Source organism: Oncorhynchus mykiss, chromosome 3 (assembly GCF_013265735.2).
Source record: "Oncorhynchus mykiss isolate Arlee chromosome 3, USDA_OmykA_1.1, whole genome shotgun sequence".
NCBI lineage: Eukaryota > Metazoa > Chordata > Actinopteri > Salmoniformes > Salmonidae > Oncorhynchus > Oncorhynchus mykiss.
Window position 1 is genome coordinate 19,802,673 of NC_048567.1, and position 18,407 is coordinate 19,821,079.

An 18,407-nucleotide genomic window follows, 5' to 3' on the forward strand; every position below is an offset into this window, starting at 1 on the left:
ATTAAAATCTTCAGTGGAGATCGCGAAGATACACGCCCCTTTGTCAGTGGAGATACACGCCCCTTTGTCTATCCAGCGCGGTAAAAAATAGTCGAATTTGTATTACATGGCCGGGTATCCAGGGTGGGCGGAGTTTGAACATTTTAGACCATTCCATTGGTCCTTATGTCAAATCTCGAGTCACCCGGAGCGCCAAGAAATGCCCAAGTCATAACATTCATGTCCAATCAAATGCTTAATTATGACGATCGAGGTTCTTTTTACCCAATCATCACAAATAATAGCATAACTGACAGCCGTTTCGACCAATAATCTTATGAACCCGCCCACCAAAGGCGGGCAGATATTCTACCGGAAATGCACTTGTTTTTCCTCGTTCGAAATGCATGCACAGTAAGTCTGGTGTTTTAAAGAAAAAGTGAATATCCATTAAAAATGTGTTCTTTGTGGTAATTGGTGGCCTTGTTTTACTGAATAAGTCATAGTCAAATTTAGAAACGTTCTACTAACTAAGCTTGCTAGACTATCTTCTAACGTTAGCCAGCCAGTGCATCCCGATAAAACAATTTAGCTGACAAACTAATGACTGTTTTACTGCCATGTTTTCTGTCACTTTGGCTGATTTTAGATTGAAGGGTGAATGGAGGCAACACAGCTGATCGATGACTCAATATTGGAAGAGTCAGAGGAGGAGGATGGAGCGATGCGAAAAGAGAAGCGAGGAGAGCCACTGGCAAAACTCAGGGTGTTAAAAAATGAACACATCTCAGAGACTGGTGAGTAGAGCCCTGTTATGTCCCCAGCCTTTCTATAATCTTTTAACCTTTACAAATATTGTACAAGTCTAGGAGTATCTGGCATTCTGTTGCATGCATTGCTTTCACTCTTACTTTTTTTCATCAACACAAGATTTGAGATATTCAGTAGGTAGCCTAGTGGTTAGAGCGTTGGGCCAGTAACCGAAAGGTTGCTGGATCGAAGGTAAAAATCTGTTGTTCTGCCCCTGAACAAGGCAGTTAACCCACTTTCACAGTAAATGAGAATTTGTTCTTAACTGACTTGCCTGGTTAAATAAAAAACGTGTTTGTCAAAGTTTTTCATGAAATAGTGATGTTAGTTTATGACATGTTTATATGTGCTGCTAAAAGCATTATTTTATTGATACTCCCCCCTCTTTCTCAGAGTTGCCTCTCTACCAGGGAGAGAATGTGTTGGGTCGAAATCCAAACTCCTGCTCCCTTCCCCTCGTGGCACCTTCTGTATCCAAGCAACACACCGTCATCTCCATCTCAATGTTTCGCGGCAACCGTTGTCGTGGCAACATTGCCGGCATGGAGACAGAGGCTTTAGTGTGGGACCTGGGGAGCATGAATGGGACAAGGAAGGGCCGGACCAAACTGACCCCTCACGTCCGCTACGCTCTGACTGAGGGAGAGTGTGTGGTAATAGCTGACATCCCCTGCCAGTATGTCTCTGTGGACCAGAGGGGGGGACAGGGGCACATGCAGAACCCGACCAACGCACACTCTGGAAGGGGAAGGAGGACAGGGCCAGACAGGAAGGCCCAGTTCAGAGGAAGCCCTAGCGGCCAAGGTCTGGGACGAGAGACTGGCACACCGAAGACTGAGAGACGGACTGAGGGTAGAGGAGTCAATGGAGAGATGGGGGCACCATTGTCGACTGAGCTGGGTGGAAAAGGTAAAACTCGGGCCATACCCCTGTCGTTGGAACAAACCCCCACAAAGCCTGAGAGGACACTGGTGCCTGAATCTGAGTCTGACGGAGATCGAGAGGGACGGAGAGACAAACGGGGAAAGTACTTTGGTAAAGTTATGTTTTTTGTCTCACTTGCTGTAATCTGATCTAGCTTTGTTGCAGTGTTTTGTAAATATCTATTTCTCCCCTTTCTCTCCCCTCTCTACCTCTCACTTGTGTTCTCTCTACCTCTCCCTCTCTCTACCTCTCACTTGTGTTCTCTCTACCTCTCCCTCTCTCTACCTCTCACTTGCATTCTCTCTACCTCTCCCTCTCTACCTCTCCCTCTCTCTCTCTTTCGTTCTCTCTACCCCTCTCTTTTGTTCTCTCTCTACCCCTCTCTCTCTCTACACCTCTCTCTCTTGTTCTCTCTCTACACCTCTCTCTCTCTTGTTCTCTCTCTACACCTCTCTCTCTCTCTCTCTCTCTCTCTACCCCTCTCTCTCTACCCCTCTCTCTCTCTACCCCGCTATCTCTCTACCCCGCTATCTCTCTACCCCTCTCTCTCTCTCTTGTTCTCTCTCTTTTTCTCTGTTAGTCTCTGATTCTGACTCCCATGTGTCCAGTCCCACCTGTTCTACATTCCTCAGTCCTACAAACAAAGTCATTCCAGAGAGGTAAAGTTCCCATCCATCCAATCATTTACACTTCAGTAACCTGATATCATCACTGAACACTTAAGTATTGAATTATATTTTAAACTATATATATATATATATATTAGAATACAGTGGGTGTTTGTATTCAAAGTGAAGTCACCTTTCCTTGTATGTCTAACAGTGAGGACGACAAACCCATTACTCCCTCTGCTAAAAACAGACCCAAGAAAGTAGTGAGCTTCAGTGAGGAGGAGAGCGACATGGATGGACCGAGACAGCAGCCCAGGAGAAGAAGAGCACAAGTGATAGTGGACGACAGCGAAGAAGAGGAGGAGGAGGGGAAGGAAGGCACAGAGGCACTAGGAGAGAAGGAACCTGGGAAAAGGACAAGAGGAAAGGAGGAAGTGTCAGTGCTGAACCAGGTCAGTCAAGCTGAGAGAGATGGACCAATGGTGTCTACAGAGGACACGTTTAACATGGACAGTGACACAGACGTAGAGGGAGAGGAGGAGATGGGGCTGTCTGCACCTGTAAACGCTGTTAAGCCACCAGCCGCAACAGAACCTCCTACTACAGACTCTGACCCAGGCCAGATCCACATGGACAGTGATACTGATGTAGAGGAAGGGGATACTATGGACAGTGACTCTAAGTTAATGCTAACTGCTGCCGATGTGGAGAGGAAACCAGTAGATTCTGTCCCAGTGGTGCAGCCAACAGAGATCCACCTGGACAGTGATACAGACGTGGATGATGATGATGTTGTTGTGTCAGACAGTGCTACCAATGTTACCTCCTTCATATCCGATCCGGCTGAGAAACCAGACGACCCTGCCCCTGCAGTGCCACCCGTAGAATTCCACCCAGACACTGACACAGATGTGGAAGAGGAGGACACAGACACACATTCCAAAACAGTTCCAGAATCAGATTCTAGTGGGATCAGAACAGGGATTGCTGGTCCCCAGAAGATCCTTTTGGACAGTGATACTGATGAAGAAAACAACCCGTTTACCCCTCCGGCCAGCAGCAGAACAGCGGAGCTCCTTAATCCACCCACCAGTGTAGGACCTGCAGCTGCTGCTCCTCTGGAGATCAGGTCTGACAGCGACACTGACTTAGAGGAAGACGCCACACAGACCATGAACCTTCCTCCTAATGTTGCCACGGTAACGGAAGACGCAGGGTTAGCATCTCGACAGGCCGTGCTTCCATCACCCACAACAACGACAATCGAGAGGTTGGAGCCCAAACCCCCCCGGTGTCGGCCCCCAGCAGGGATGGTCCCGGAGTCGGACCTCAGTGAGCCCAGTGACTTCAGGGTGGACAGTGATACGGAGAAGGATGGACCAGGGGAGGCAGGCCAGGGACAGACTGCATGTCGGCTCAGAGAGGGGGCAGTTGGCCCCGGGCTGCTCCCCCTGGGGGGTTCCCCTGGCCCTCATCAGAAGTGCTCCACCCCTTTGGCATCGTCAGTACAGGAGGAGATGGAGACTCAGGCCTTCTTCAGTCCCTCTGACTCCTTCAGACGTAAGTCATTGATTGTATGGTTTGCATAAATCACACCCTGATTCCTATGTAATGTACGGCCTTTGACCATGGTCCATAGGGCTCTGGTAAAAAGTGCTGCACTATATCGGGAATAGGGTGCCATTTGGGACACAGGCATAGACTTTGACAAGAGATTATACATTTCCAGTGGAAACTGTGTTCATTTGTAACCTGTCTCTCTATCTTTCCTCCTCAGACCCAGCTCTCCCTCCTGTGCTGAGGCCTACAGCAGCATTGTCCTGCTCTGCATCAGACAGCCAGGAGGACGATGACTTTGTGGTGGCCGAGACCCAGTCATTTGTGTTGGAGGCCCAGAACCAGGGCCATCAGAGCAGCCTTCCAGTGGAACCAACCCTGGATGCTACGCAGCCCTACGGTCTGGAGCCTTCCTTGGGGGAGGACCGGGAGGAGCAGCCCAGCCGAGGCTCCTTCCGACTGGGTCTATCAGACAGCAGGGACCTCAGCCTCCAGGCCAGGGACCAGGCCTCAGAGAGCCCCCAGGCTTTCAGCTCCCCAGATAGGGATTCTGACCTGGAGGCCACCCAGACCTATGGATCTGGAGGGGGGAGCGAGGAGCCTGGCCTGGGCCAGAGGTCTGCGGTGTTCGGGAGGAACAGGCAGGTGGACTTTGTCCTGGAGGCAACACAGGCTTATGCTGCCCAGCCTTGCAGTGACACAGAGGAGGAAGATGAAGAGGAGACCCCCACCACGTCTAATGTTGCTACGACTGAAACCCTGCCCATGTCTGCCTATGAGGAAGAGGAGGAAGGTTTGGTTGGGGCCATGCCCTCAACCCCAGTAAGGAGAGGGAGATCTGGAGGAGCGAGGGAGAGAGAGGAAGAGGAGCAGGAGACCCAGACTGGTGACGTGCTGATCAACCAATACCTCTCCACAGCTCAAACTCTGGACATGGTCCAGGAGAGTGATGATGAGGAAGAAGCCAAACCAGACTCACCCAGAGGAAGAGGACAGTCCCAAGAACAGACAGTAGACAAGGAAGAGACACAGACTGTCTGCTCCTACCTCTCCACTGCTGAAACCCAGCCCATGTTTACTGCTGCTGCTGCTGAGGATGATGACAATGAGGAGGAAGAACTCAAACCTCCATCACCCAGAAGGAGGGGAAGGTCCCAGAGAGGGAGATTAGAAGAGGAGGAGACACAACCTAGTGAGTTCCTCACCAGCTCCCACATCTCCACCGCTGAAACTCAGCCTATGGGTACTTGTGACACTGAGGAAGAGGAGGAGGACACCAAAGATAAAGGACGGGCTCAGAGAGGGCGAGGGAAAGAGTCGGAGGCTGGGACAAGCGGTGTCAGCAGTAGAGGTAGAAGAGGAGCTAGAGGAGGAGAGGAAGAAGAGGAGAGCGCTGAGCCTCCAAAGACACAGACAAGAGGGAAGGGGAAGGCTGTGAACACCGCAGGAGGCAGAGGGAGGAGAGGGAAGGGGAAGGCTGTGAACACCGCAGGAGGCAGAGGGAGTAGAGGGAAGGTGCTGTCTGAGGAGGGAGAGAGTGAGAAAGAAGAAGAAGAGGTGGAGGTGATTGAGCAAGGGAGAAGAGGAAGAAAGAGTGTGAAACAACAGAAAGAGGGAGAAAAAGAAAGACTTGAGAGGGAACAGAGAGAGGAGGAAGAGGGAATAGAAAAGGAAAGACAAGAACAGGCTGAGAAGGAACGGTTGCAGAAGGAAAAAGTAGAATCAGAAAGGGTTATGAAGGAACAACAGGACAGAGAGAGGATGGAACAGGAACTTAAAGAACAAGATGAGAGATTAGAGAGGGAGAGAGTGGAAAGAGAAGAAACAGAAAGGATGGAGAGAGAGAAAAGAGAAGAAACTGGAAGGATGGAGAGAGAGAAAAGAGAACAGGAGGAAAGAGAGCGGTTTGAGAGGGAAAGGAAGGAACGAGAAGAACAAGAAAGACTGGAGCGAGAAAAGGAGAGATTAGAGAGAGAAGAAAACGAGAGAATAGAGAGGAAAAAAAGAGAAGAGAGGAAAAGACTGGAGCGAGAAAAGGAGAGATTAGAGAGAGAAGAAAAACAGAGAATAGAGAGAGAAGAGAGGACAGACAGAGAAGAGAGGAAAAGGCTGGAGAAGAACAAGGAAGAGAAGGAGCGATTAGACAGGGAGAGAGGAAAGGAGAAAGAAGAGAGAAACCTGAAAGAAAAACTGGAGAGGGAGAAGGAAAGAGAAAAGAGGGAAGCCGAGGAGAAAGAAAAGGAGATTAAAGAACGACAAGCGAAGGAACAAGGAGAAAAACAAACAAAGAAAGACAACGAAAATGAGCCAAAAACATCCACTAGAGGTCACAGAGCAATCACCAGGAGAACCGTCATGGTTCCACCCACAACTGAACCACAACCTGAACCTGATATTCTGTCCAGCCAACCAGAACCAGTCCCAGAAAGTATAACTAGGTCTCGCTCCAACTCTGTCAGCTCTGAGAGATCCACCTCCAACATAGGTACCCAGGGGAGCAGAGGGAGAGGGGGGAGGAAGACCACCAGCACCACAGAGTCTGCCCCTGGTCCAGACAACCCCACCCGCAACAGCACCAGGAGACGGACGTTGGTCGGGACGGTTGTGGCTCCCCCTACTGCTGTGGAGGTCACAGTGCAGGACATTCTCTCCAGCGAACAGTTTGTTGCCAGGAGAACCCGCTCTCGTTCCAGCTCCACCAACTCCCACAGCTCCCTCAACTCAGAGGTCTCCACCGGTATCACGGCTAGCGTGAGCTCTCAGAGCAAAGGGAGGGGAGGAGGGAGGAGGAAGACTGGAACAGAGTCTGTCTCTCCCAGTAACAGGCAGAGTGAGCAGCCTCCAGCCCTCAAGCCCACAGCCAGAGGCAGGAGAAGCCAGAAAGTAGAGGATTATGGTCCACACCCTGAGATTAATGAGAAGGCTGATTCTCAGGAGGCTGGTGGTACCACTAGAGGGCAGAAGAAAACAGACAAAACCAATGAGCCAGACCCTGTAGTAGCAGATGAAGAAACCACTCCAGCTCAGGTAACCGAGGACTCCCCCACTCCTAGAGGGAATGGAAGAGGCCGGGGCCGAGGCGGCCAGAAAGACAACACACCTGAATCCACCACTACAACAGCAGGAGGGGAAACTCAGAGTGAAGAGGGAGTGGGGTCTAAAACAGGTGGGAGAGGGAAAGGGAGGAAGAGGGGGCTGGAAGAGGAGGAGGAGAGCAGTGAGTTCAAGGTTCCCCGGGGGAAAGCTAAGGTTCAGAGGGGAGGGAGACGCAGGGCAGCAGAGGAGGAAGGAGAGAAAGAGGAGAAACCTGCATCCACTCCAGCAAAGAGAGGCAGAGCCTCCACTGCACAGGTGAAAAAGATAGCAGAGGAGGAGAAGAGTATGGAGAGACAGAGTGAGAAGATGGAAGAGGCTGGTACTGTGCAGAGGAAAGTCCGAGGCAGGCAGTTGACGGTTCAGATAAAGAAAGAAGAGGAATCTGTTTTGGACTCTAATTCTGTGGTAATGTTCTCTCTCCATCTGCTCCATCTCTCTCTCCCTCAGCCATGGGAGTACACTGACATCGCTCTCTCCCTCAGCCATGGGAGTACACTGACATCTCTCTCTCCCTCAGCCATGGGAGTACACTGACATCTCTCTCTCCCTCAGCCATGGGAGTACACTGACATCTCTCTCTCCCTCAGCCATGGGAGTACACGGGCCATCTTTGCATAACAGCCCTAGTAATGAATTAAGTGGTTCAATGTGCATAACTGTCAGTTTGTATACACCCTGTATTACTGAATAATGATACTCTGTCTCTCTCTCTTCCTCTCTTCCTCCTCTCTTTGCTTCTCTCCTCCCGCTCCCGCTCTTCCCCCTCTCTCTCTTCCACCCCCTACCCCTCTCTGGTTCAGGTGCCCCAGACCCCTACAGGTAAGGGCAGAGGTAAGCGTAGGGCCCCTGTGGAATCATCACCGTTTGCCAAGACCCCTCGCTCCTCCTCTGCCTCTCCCCTGTCCTCTCTCTCCTCGCCTGGGACACTGGGCCGAGCTAGGGCCTCCACGCAGTCCTATAAGGTAAGCTAATGCACGTGTGTGTGTGTGTGTTTAGTGTCCGTGTGTGTGTGTTTAGTGTCCGTGTGTGTTTAGTGTCCGTGTGTGTGTGTGTGTGTTTAGTATCCGTGTGTGTGTGTTTAGTGTCCGTGTGTGTGTGTGTTTAGTGTCCGTGTGTGTGTGTGTTTAGTGTCCGTGTGTGTGTGTGTGTTTAGTGTCCGTGTGTGTGTGTGTTTAGTGTCTGTGTGTGTGTGTTTAGTGTCCGTGTGTGTGTGTATTTAGTGTCCGTGTGTGTGTGTGTTTAGTGTGTGTGTGTTTAGTGTCCGTGTGTGTGTGTTTAGTGTCTGTGTGTGTGTGTGTGTGTGTGTGTGTTTAGTGTCAGTGTTTAGTGTCTGTGTGTGTGTGTTTAGTGTCAGTATGTGTGTTTAGTGTCAGTGTGTGTGTTTAGTGTCCGTGTGTGTGTTTAGTGTGTGTGTTTAGTGTCTGTGTGTGTGTTTAGTGTCAGTGTGTGTGTGTGTGTTTAGTGTCCGTGTGTGTATTTAGTGTGTGTGTTTAGTGTCTGTGTGTGTGTTTAGTGTCAGTGTGTGTTTAGTGTCAGTGTGTGTGTGTGTGTTTAGTGTGTGTGTTTAGTGTCCGTGTGTGTGTTTAGCGTCAGTGTGTGTTTAGTGTCAGTGTGTGTTTAGTGTCCGTGTGTGTGTGTTTAGTGTGTGTGTTTAGTGTCCGTGTGTGTGTGTTTAGTGTCCGTGTGTGTGTGTTTAGTGTCCGTGTGTTTAGTGTCCGTGTGTGTGTGTTTAGTGTGTGTGTGTTTAGTGTCCGTGTGTGTGTGTTTAGTGTCCGTGTGTGTGTGTGTGTGTGTGTTTAGTGTCAGTGTTTAGTGTCAGTGTGTGTGTTTAGTGTCAGTGTGTGTGTTTAGTGTCCGTGTGTGTGTTTAGTGTCTGTGTGTTTAGTGTCAGTGTGTGTTTAGTGTGTGTGTTTAGTGTCTGTGTGTGTGTTTAGTGTCAGTGTGTGTTTAGTGTCAGTGTGTGTGTGTGTGTGTTTAGTGTCCGTGTGTGTGTTTAGTGTCTGTGTGTGTGTTTAGTGTGTGTGTGTTTAGTGTCAGTGTGTGTTTAGTGTCAGTGTGTGTGTGTGTGTTTAGTGTGTGTGTTTAGTGTCAGTGTGTGTTTAGTGTCCGTGTGTGTGTGTTTAGTGTCCGTGTGTGTGTGTTTAGTGTCCGTGTGTTTAGTGTCCGTGTGTTTAGTGTCCAGTGTCCGTGTGTGTGTGTTTAGTGTGTGTGTGTTTAGTGTCCGTGTGTGTGTGTTTAGTGTCCGTGTGTGTGTGTTTAGTGTCAGTGTTTAGTGTCCGTGTGTGTGTGTTTAGTGTCCGTGTGTGTGTTTTGTGTCCGTGTGTGTGTTTAGTGTCCGTGTGTGTGTTTAGTGTCCGTGTGTGTTAAGTGTCAGTGTGTGTGTTTAGTGTCAGTGTGTGTGTTTAGTGTCCGTGTGTGTGTGTGTGTGTTTAGTGTCAGTGTGTGTGTTTAGTGTCAGTGTGTGTGTTTAGTGTCAGTGTGTGTGTTTAGTGTCAGTGTGTGTGTTTAGTGTCAGTGTGTGTGTTTAGTGTCAGTGTGTGTGTTTAGTGTCCGTGTGTGTGTGTTTAGTGTCCGTGTGTGTGTGTTTAGTGTCCGTGTGTGTGTGTTTAGTGTCCGTGTGTGTGTTTTTATTGTCCGTGTGTGTGTGTTTAGTGTCCGTGTGTGTGTTTAGTGTCCGTGTGTGTGTTTAGTGTCTGTGTGTGTGTTTAGTGTCTGTGTGTGTGTTTAGTGTCTGTGTGTGTGTTTAGTGTCTGTGTGTGTGTGTTTAGTGTCTGTGTGTGTGTGTTTAGTGTCTGTGTGTGTGTGTTTAGTGTCTGTGTGTGTGTGTTTAGTGTCTGTGTGTGTGTGTTTAGTGTCTGTGTGTGTGTTTAGTGTCTGTGTGTGTGTTTAGTGTCTGTGTGTGTGTTTAGTGTCTGTGTGTGTGTTTAGTGTCTGTGTGTGTGTTTAGTGTGTGTGTTTAGTGTCTGTGTGTGTGTTTAGTGTCCGTGTGTGTGTTTAGTGTCCGTGTGTGTGTTTAGTGTCAGTGTGTGTTTAGTGTCCGTGTGTGTGTGTTTAGTGTGTGTGTTTAGTGTCCGTGTGTTTGTTTAGTGTGTGTGTTTAGTGTCCGTGTGTGTGTGTTTAGTGTCCGTGTGTGTGTGTTTAGTGTGTGTGTTTAGTGTCTGTGTGTGTGTGTGTTTAGTGTCCGTGTGTGTGTGTTTGGTGTCCGTGTGTGTGTGTTTAGTGTCCGTGTGTGTGTGTTTAGTGTCCGTGTGTGTGTTTAGTGTCCGTGTGTGTTTAGTGTCCGTGTGTGTTTAGTGTCCGTGTGTGTGTGTTTAGTGTCTGTGTGTGTGTGTTTAGTGTCAGTGTTTAGTGTCCGTGTGTGTGTGTTTAGTGTCCGTGTGTGTGTTTAGTGTGTGTGTTTAGTGTCTGTGTGTGTGTTTAGTGTCAGTGTGTGTGTGTTTAGTGTCAGTGTGTGTGTGTGTGTGTGTGTTTAGTGTCCGTGTGTGTTTAGTGTGTGTGTTCAGTGTGTGTGTTTATTGTCTGTGTGTGTGTTTAGTGTCAGTGTGTGTTTAGTGTCAGTGTGTGTTTAGTGTCCGTGTGTGTTTAGTGTCCGTGTGTGTGTGTTTAGTGTCCGTGTGTGTGTGTGTGTTTAGTGTCCGTGTGTGTGTGTGTTTAGTGTCCGTGTGTGTGTGTGTTTAGTGTCCGTGTGTTTAGTGTCCGTGTGTGTGTGTTTAGTGTCCGTGTGTGTGTGTTTAGTGTCCGTGTGTGTGTGTGTTTAGTGTCAGTGTTTAGTGTCCGTGTGTGTGTGTTTAGTGTCCGTGTGTGTGTTTAGTGTCAGTGTGTGTGTTTAGTGTCAGTGTGTGTGTGTTTAGTGTCAGTGTGTGTGTTTAGTGTCAGTGTGTGTGTTTAGTGTCAGTGTGTGTGTTTAGTGTCAGTGTGTGTGTTTAGTGTCAGTGTGTGTGTTTAGTGTCAGTGTGTGTGTTTAGTGTCCGTGTGTGTGTGTTTAGTGTCCGTGTGTGTGTGTTTAGTGTCCGTGTGTGTGTGTTTAGTGTCCGTGTGTGTGTGTTTAGTGTCCGTGTGTGTGTGTTTAGTGTTCGTGTGTGTGTGTTTAGTGTCCGTGTGTGTGTGTTTAGTGTCCGTGTGTGTGTGTGTTTAGTGTCTGTGTGTTTAGTGTCTGTGTGTGTGTGTTTAGTGTCTGTGTGTGTGTGTTTAGTGTCCGTGTGTTTAGTGTCCGTGTGTGTGTGTTTAGTGTCTGTGTGTGTGTGTTTAGTGTCCGTGTGTGTGTGTGTTTAGTGTCCGTGTGTGTGTGTTTAGTGTCCGTGTGTTTAGTGTCCGTGTGTGTGTGTTTAGTGTCCGTGTGTGTGTGTTTAGTGTCTGTGTGTGTGTGTTTAGTGTCCGTGTGTGTGTGTGTTTAGTGTCCGTGTGTGTGTGTTTAGTGTCCGTGTGTTTAGTGTCCGTGTGTGTGTGTTTAGTGTCCGTGTGTGTGTGTTTAGTGTCTGTGTGTGTGTGTTTAGTGTCCGTGTGTGTGTGTGTTTAGTGTCCGTGTGTGTGTGTTTAGTGTCCGTGTGTGTGTTTAGTGTCAGTGTGTTAGAGCGTTTAATCTCTCTTCACAGTCATGTATGTGGGTTTTGAAAGCCCTCCCTTCCTCTTAGGTGTTGTTTACAGGAGTGGTGGATGAGGAGGGGGGGAAGGTGGTGTCTCGTCTGGGGGGCAGCCTGGCGAAGGGCGTGGCCGACATGACCCACCTGGTGACTGACAGGATCCGACGCACCGTAAAGTTCCTGTGTGCTGTGGCCCGTGGCGTGCCCGTCGTCACCACCGATTGGCTGGATAAGGTTAGTCCCTGCCCCCCCCACCAGGAAGTGAAGATGGACCTGAAGATTGTAAAAATAGAATGCACATCCCTGTTATGTGTAATGGGGTGGTTGGAGTCGGAGCCTATTTTTTTTGTTCACTGCACTTTCTATCACGCTCTCTCTCCAACACACACTACCTCTTTTCCCCTCACACCTCCTCTCTCTCTCCGACACACACTGCCTCTTTTCCCCTCCCAACACCTCACACCCCCTCTCTCTCTCCGACGCACACTGCCTCTTTTCCCCTCACACCTCCTCTCTCCAACACACACTACCTCTTTTCCCCTCACACCTCCTCTCTCTCTCCGACACACACTGCCTCTTTTCCCCTCACACCTCCTCTCTCTCTCCAACACACACTACCTCTTTTCCCCTCACACCTCCTCTCTCTCTCCGACACACACTGCCTCTTTTCCCCTCCCAACACCTCACACCCCCTCTCTCTCTCCGACACACACTGCCTCTTTTCCCCTCACACCTCCTCTCTCTCTCCGACGCACACTGCCTCTTTTCCCCTCACACCTCCTCTCTCTCTCCGACACACACTGCCTCTTTTCCCCTCACACCTCCTCTCTCTCTCCGACACACACTGCCTCTTTTCCCCTCACACCTCCTCTCTCTCTCCGACACACACTGCCTCTTTTCCCCTCACACCTCCTCTCTCCGACACACACTGCCTCTTTTCCCCTCACACCTCCTCTCTCCGACACACACTGCCTCTTTTCCCCTCACACCTCCTCTCTCCGACACACACTGCCTCTTTTCCCCTCACACCTCCTCTCTCTCTCCGACGCACACTGCCTCTTTCCCCGAACACCTCCCCTCTCTCTCTCTCTCTCTCTCTCTCTCTCTCTCTCCGACGCACACTGCCTCTTTCCCCGAACACCTCCCCTCTCTCTCTCTCTCTCTCTCTCTCTCCGACGCACACTGCCTCTTTCCCCCTCACACACCTCTCTCTCACTCCGACGCACACTTCTCTTTCCCCCTCACACACCTCTCTCTCTCCGACGCACACTGCCTCTTTCCCCCTCACACACCTCTCTCTCTCTCCGACGCACACTGCCTCTTTCCCCCTCACACACCTCTCTCTCTCTCCGACGCACACTGCCTCTTTCCCCCTCACACACCTCTCTCTCTCTCCGACGCACACTGCCTCTTTCCCCCTCACACACCTCTCTCTCTCTCCGACGCACACTGCCTCTTTCCCCCTCACACACCTCTCTCCGACACACACTGCCTCTTTCCCCCTCACACACCTCTCTCTCACTCCGACGCACACTGCCTCTTTCCCCCTCCCAACACCTCACACCCCCTCTCTCTCTCCGACGCACACTGCCTCTTTTCCCCTCACACCTCCTCTCTCCAACACACACTACCTCTTTTCCCCTCACACCTCCTCTCTCTCTCCGACACACACTGCCTCTTTTCCCCTCACACCTCCTCTCTCTCTCCAACACACACTACCTCTTTTCCCCTCACACCTCCTCTCTCTCTCCGACACACACTGCCTCTTTTCCCCTCCCAACACCTCACACCCCCTCTCTCTCTCCGACACACACTGCCTCTTTTCCCCTCACACCTCCTCTCTCTCTCCGACGCACACTGCCTCTTTTCCCCTCACACCTCCTCTCTCCGACACACACTGCCTCTTTTCCCCTCACACCTCCTCTCTCTCCGACACACACTGCCTCTTTTCCCCTCACACCTCCTCTCTCTCTCCGACACACACTGCCTCTTTTCCCCTCACACCTCCTCTCTCTCTCCGACACACACTGCCTCTTTTCCCCTCACACCTCCTCTCTCTCTCCGACACACACTGCCTCTTTTCCCCTCACACCTCCTCTCTCTCTCCGACACACACTGCCTCTTTTCCCCTCACACCTCCTCTCTCCGACACACACTGCCTCTTTTCCCCTCACACCTCCTCTCTCCGACACACACTGCCTCTTTTCCCCTCACACCTCCTCTCTCTCTCCGACGCACACTGCCTCTTTCCCCGAACACCTCCCCTCTCTCTCTCTCTCTCTCTCTCTCTCTCTCTCCGACGCACACTGCCTCTTTCCCCGAACACCTCCCCTCTCTCTCTCTCTCTCTCTCCGACGCACACTGCCTCTTTCCCCATCACACACCTCTCTCTCACTCCGACGCACACTGCCTCTTTCCCCCTCACACACCTCTCTCTCTCCGACGCACACTGCCTCTTTCCCCCTCACACACCTCTCTCTCTCTCCGACGCACACTGCCTCTTTCCCCCTCACACACCTCTCTCTCTCTCCGACGCACACTGCCTCTTTCCTCCTCACACACCTCTCTCTCTCTCCGACGCACACTGCCTCTTTCCCCCTCACACACCTCTCTCTCTCTCCGACGCACACTGCCTCTTTCCCCCTCACACACCTCTCTCTCTCTCCGACGCACACTGCCTCTTTCCCCCTCACACACCTCTCTCCGACACACACTGCCTCTTTCCCCCTCACACACCTCTCTCTCACTCCGACGCACACTGCCTCTTTCCCCCTCACACACCTCTCTCTCTCTCCGACACACACTGCCTCTTTCCCCCTCACACACCTCTCTCTCACTCCGACGCACACTGCCTCTTTCCCCCTCACACACCTCTCTCTCTCTCCGACGCACACTGCCTCTTTCCCCCTCCCAACACCTCACATCTTCTCTCTCTCTCTTTCTCTCTCAGTGTGGTAAGGTGGGTAGTTTCCTACCTACTGACAGGTACCTGGTGAAGGACAGGGAGCAGGAGAACAAGTTCAGCTTCTGTCTGGAGGAATCACTGAGGACCGCCAGCACCCAACCTCTACTACAGGTACACACATACCCTCTACTCCTCCTCTCCTCCATCCATCTGTCCAATTCATCCCTTTATGTTTGTGTGTTAATGTCCCAACTCGTGTGTGTGTGTGTGTGTGTGTGTGTGTGTGCTCCCCGCTTTGCTTTTATCTTTGTGTCTCCCATCCATGTTTATTCAACACACACACACCCCTAGGAGAGTGCAGGCGCTAGGCAAATAATGACTCACAGGCACCCAGAACCTATTCTGCATACTGTGTGTATCCACACTCCCCAAGGGCCTCCTTTTATCTACGACTACACACCATACACTGTTGAAAATACAAGACACACTAAAGTCCTGAGAATATGGGTTTCTGTATAATCAAATGTTATTTGTCACATGCATCCTAAACAACAGGTGTGGACTACTGAAATGCTTACTTACGGGCCCTTCCCAACAAAGCAGAGAGAAAGAAAATAGAGAAATAATAGAAAAGTTAAACATGTCATAATAGATACATAATGAATAATGATAACTAGTCTTTATACAAGGACTACCAGTACCTAGTGGATGTGCAGGGGTATGAGGTATTTGAGGTAGATATGAGGTAGACTTTTTCCACTTTTTGTTACTTTACAGCCTTGTTCTAAAAGATAAAAAAATATATAATAATAATTACATCTACACACAATACGCCATAATGACAAAACAAAACAGGTTTTTAGAAATGTTTTCAAATGTATTAAATATAAAGACCAGACTTCTCAGATGGTCTTTTGGGGAAGGCAGGGCAGGCAAGCTGCATTAACTGTTAATGTTGTGGTTGTGTTTAATGGGCAGCTCTCCCATAAGCTCAGTTCTGACTGAGCAGCAATCAGGCTATTATCTTATTCTTTCCTTTTTACTTCCTGCTTATCAAACTGGCCCTAGTGATGACACTGATTTGTAAATTTAAAAAGGAAAATGAAAATCCAAATAAGAGCATGCCCTCTCCTCTCTCAGGGTTTTGAGGTCCATGTGACCAGGTCAGTGTTGCCAGAGCCAGCCCAGATGAAGGACATCATTGTCTGTAGCGGAGCTCGCTTCCTCTCCAAGATGCCCTCCACTCAGAAGGCCCAGGCCCGGACCCTAGTGATATCGTGTGGGGAGGACTGGTCTCTCTGTGCTCCTGCACTCTCTGCTTCTCTCCCCGTCCTCAGTGCTGAGTTCCTGCTAACTGGTATATTACAGCAGAGAGTGGACCTGGTAACCCATGTCCTCTCAGCCCCCAAACCCAGGGCCCAGCCAGGAGCCAAAGGCCAGGCCAGTGGCAGGAAGAGAACGTAACAGAAAAACAAAATTCACCTGGGTGGTATTCATTAGTGCATACTGTAGCAAAACATTATGCAACAGAAAACAAAAACTAGTGTTGGACAAGTTCAGGTAAACCCTCCCTGTTTTAGTCTGTTTTCTTCAGATAGGTTAATATGACCCTGTCTACAGGGCCAGGGAGAAGAAGGCATTACAGTTCCAGAGAAGACCGCAGACAGACGACACCCGTGTGTGTGTGATGGCGTGTGTGATAGCATGCAGCACCCACCTCCACCTGTATAGAGAACAGTAGCAGGACCAGGCCTCACAGGAGTGGTAACTACAGTACTACTACCCTGGAGGGGCTGGAGACCATTAGACACCTGAGAGAGGGGAGAATGAGGATTCGGATGTACAAGAGACAGTGGCAGCATCCCAAATGGGACCCTATTGCCTACTTTTGACAAGAGCCCTGCACTATGTAGGGAATAGAGTGCTATTTGGGACGCCAATGTAAAAGGCTGGTGAGAGGAGACATCCACCTGTATGACCAACTAGACAAGATAGTTGAGAATGTATTCACTCAGATAAGAAGACAAACAAACCCAAGATATGGAAATCTATTCCTATGTTTGAGGGTAGAGAATACATGCAGAGAAATGCTCTGAATAGATTTGTTTATAAAAAAAAATGTAAATATGAGGTAACAGAGAGAAGAGACAGCAATATACATGAGATAATTTACTGCCTATCCCAGTCGTATTTATTTTATCTGTCTCTTCCCTCCCTGATCCTTCATCTACAGTTGAAGTCGGAAGTTTACATACACCTTAGCCAAATACATTTAAACTCAGTTTTTCACAATTCCTGACATTTAATCCTAGTAAAAATTCCCTGCCTTAGGTCAGTTACAATCACCACTTTATTTTAAGAATGTGAAATGTCAGATTAAAAGTAGAGTGATTTATTTCAGCTTTTAGTTATTTCCTCACATTCCCAGTGGGTCAGAAGTTTACAAACACTCAATTAATATTTGGTAGCATTGCCTTTTAAATTGTTTAACTTGGGTCAAACGTTCCCAGGTAGCCTTCCACAAGCCTCCCCTGGCCCATTCCTCCTGACAGAGCTGGTGTATAACTGAGTCAGATTTGTAGGCCTCCTTGCTCGCACATGCTTTTTCAGTTCTGCCCACAAATTTTCTATGGGATTGAGGTCAGGGCTTTGTGATGGTCACTTCAATACCTTGACTTTGTTGTCCTTAAGCCATTTTGCCACAACTTTGGAAGTATGCCTGGGGTCATTGTCCATTTGGAAGACCCATTTGCGACCAAGCTTTAACTTCCTGATGTCTTGAGATGTTGCTTCAATATATACACATAATTTTCCATCCTCATGAAGCCATCTGTTTTGTGAAGTGCACCAGTGCCTCCTGTAGCAAAGCACCCCCACAACATGATGCTGACACCCCTGTGCTTCACGGTTGGGATGGTGTTCTTCGGCTTGCAAGCCTCCCATTTTTCCTCCAAACATAACGATGGTTATTATGGCCAAACAGTTCTATTTTTGTTTCATCAGACCAGAGGACATTTCTCCAAAAAGTACGATCTTTGTCCCCATGTGCAGTTGCAAACTTTAACCTGCCTTTTTTTATGGCGGTTTTGGAGCAATGGCTTCTTCCTTGCTGAGAAGCCTTTCAGGTTATGTCGATATCGGACTCGTTTTACTGTGGATATAGATACTTTTGTACCTGTTTCCTCCAGCAGAGTCCTTTGCTGTTGTTCTAGGATTGATTTGCACTTTTCGCACCAAAGTACGTTCATCTCTAGGCGACAGAACGCGTCTCCTTCCTGAGCGGTATGACGGCTGCGTGGTCCCATGGTGTTTATACTTGCGTACTATTGTTTGTACAGATGAACGTGGTACCTTCAGGCATTTGGAAATTTCTCCCAAGGATGAACCAGACTTGTGGAGGTCTACAATTATTTTTCTGAGGTCTTGGCTGATCTCTCTTGATTTTCCCATGATGTCATGCAAAGAGGCACTGAGTTTGAAGGTCGGCCTTGAAATACATCCACAGGTACACCTCCAATTGACTCAAATGATGTCAATTAGCCTATCAGAAGCTTCTAAAGCCATGACATAATTTTATGGAATTTTCCAAGCTGTTTAAAGGCACAGTCAACTTAGTTTATGTAAACTTCTGACCCACTGGAATTGTGATACAGTGAATTATAAGTGAAATAATCTGTCTGTAAACAATTGTTGGAAAAATTACTTGTGTCATTAACAAAGTAGATGTCCTAACCGACTTGCCAAAACTATAGTTTGTGAACAAGAAATTTGTGGAGTGGTTGAAAAATGAGTTTTAATGACTCCAACCTAAGTGTATGTAAACTTCCGACTTCAACTGTATACTGATTAATAGCCATCCTCTCGCCTTTGTATAAAGATAACATATATATGTGTGTGTCTATTGCACGAGGGTAATGTTGAATATACCAGGTCTTCACTAGCTGT

General features: G+C 49.0%; 1 protein-coding gene across 4 annotated transcripts; it reads left to right on the forward strand.

Moving 5' to 3' along the window:
- The first annotated feature begins 313 nt into the window (after window positions 1–313).
- Window positions 314–16,789, forward strand: LOC110512494 (mediator of DNA damage checkpoint protein 1). Of its 4 annotated transcripts, none has more exons than XM_036971287.1 (10): window positions 314–393; window positions 629–776; window positions 1,183–1,824; window positions 2,294–2,372; window positions 2,536–3,884; window positions 4,102–7,382; window positions 7,778–7,939; window positions 11,609–11,791; window positions 14,508–14,633; window positions 15,603–16,789. In XM_036971287.1, the coding sequence occupies exons 2-10, from the start codon at window positions 641–643 to the stop codon at window positions 15,924–15,926; spliced, it is 6,282 nt and encodes a 2,093-aa protein (XP_036827182.1). In that variant the 5' UTR covers window positions 314–393; window positions 629–640; the 3' UTR covers window positions 15,927–16,789. The 4 variants fall into 4 exon arrangements, with proteins under 4 accessions (XP_036827182.1, XP_036827207.1, XP_036827199.1 ...); XM_036971312.1 differs by having other exon boundaries at window positions 2,575–3,884; XM_036971304.1 differs by having other exon boundaries at window positions 385–449.
- Window positions 16,790–18,407: the final 1,618 nt, after the last annotated feature.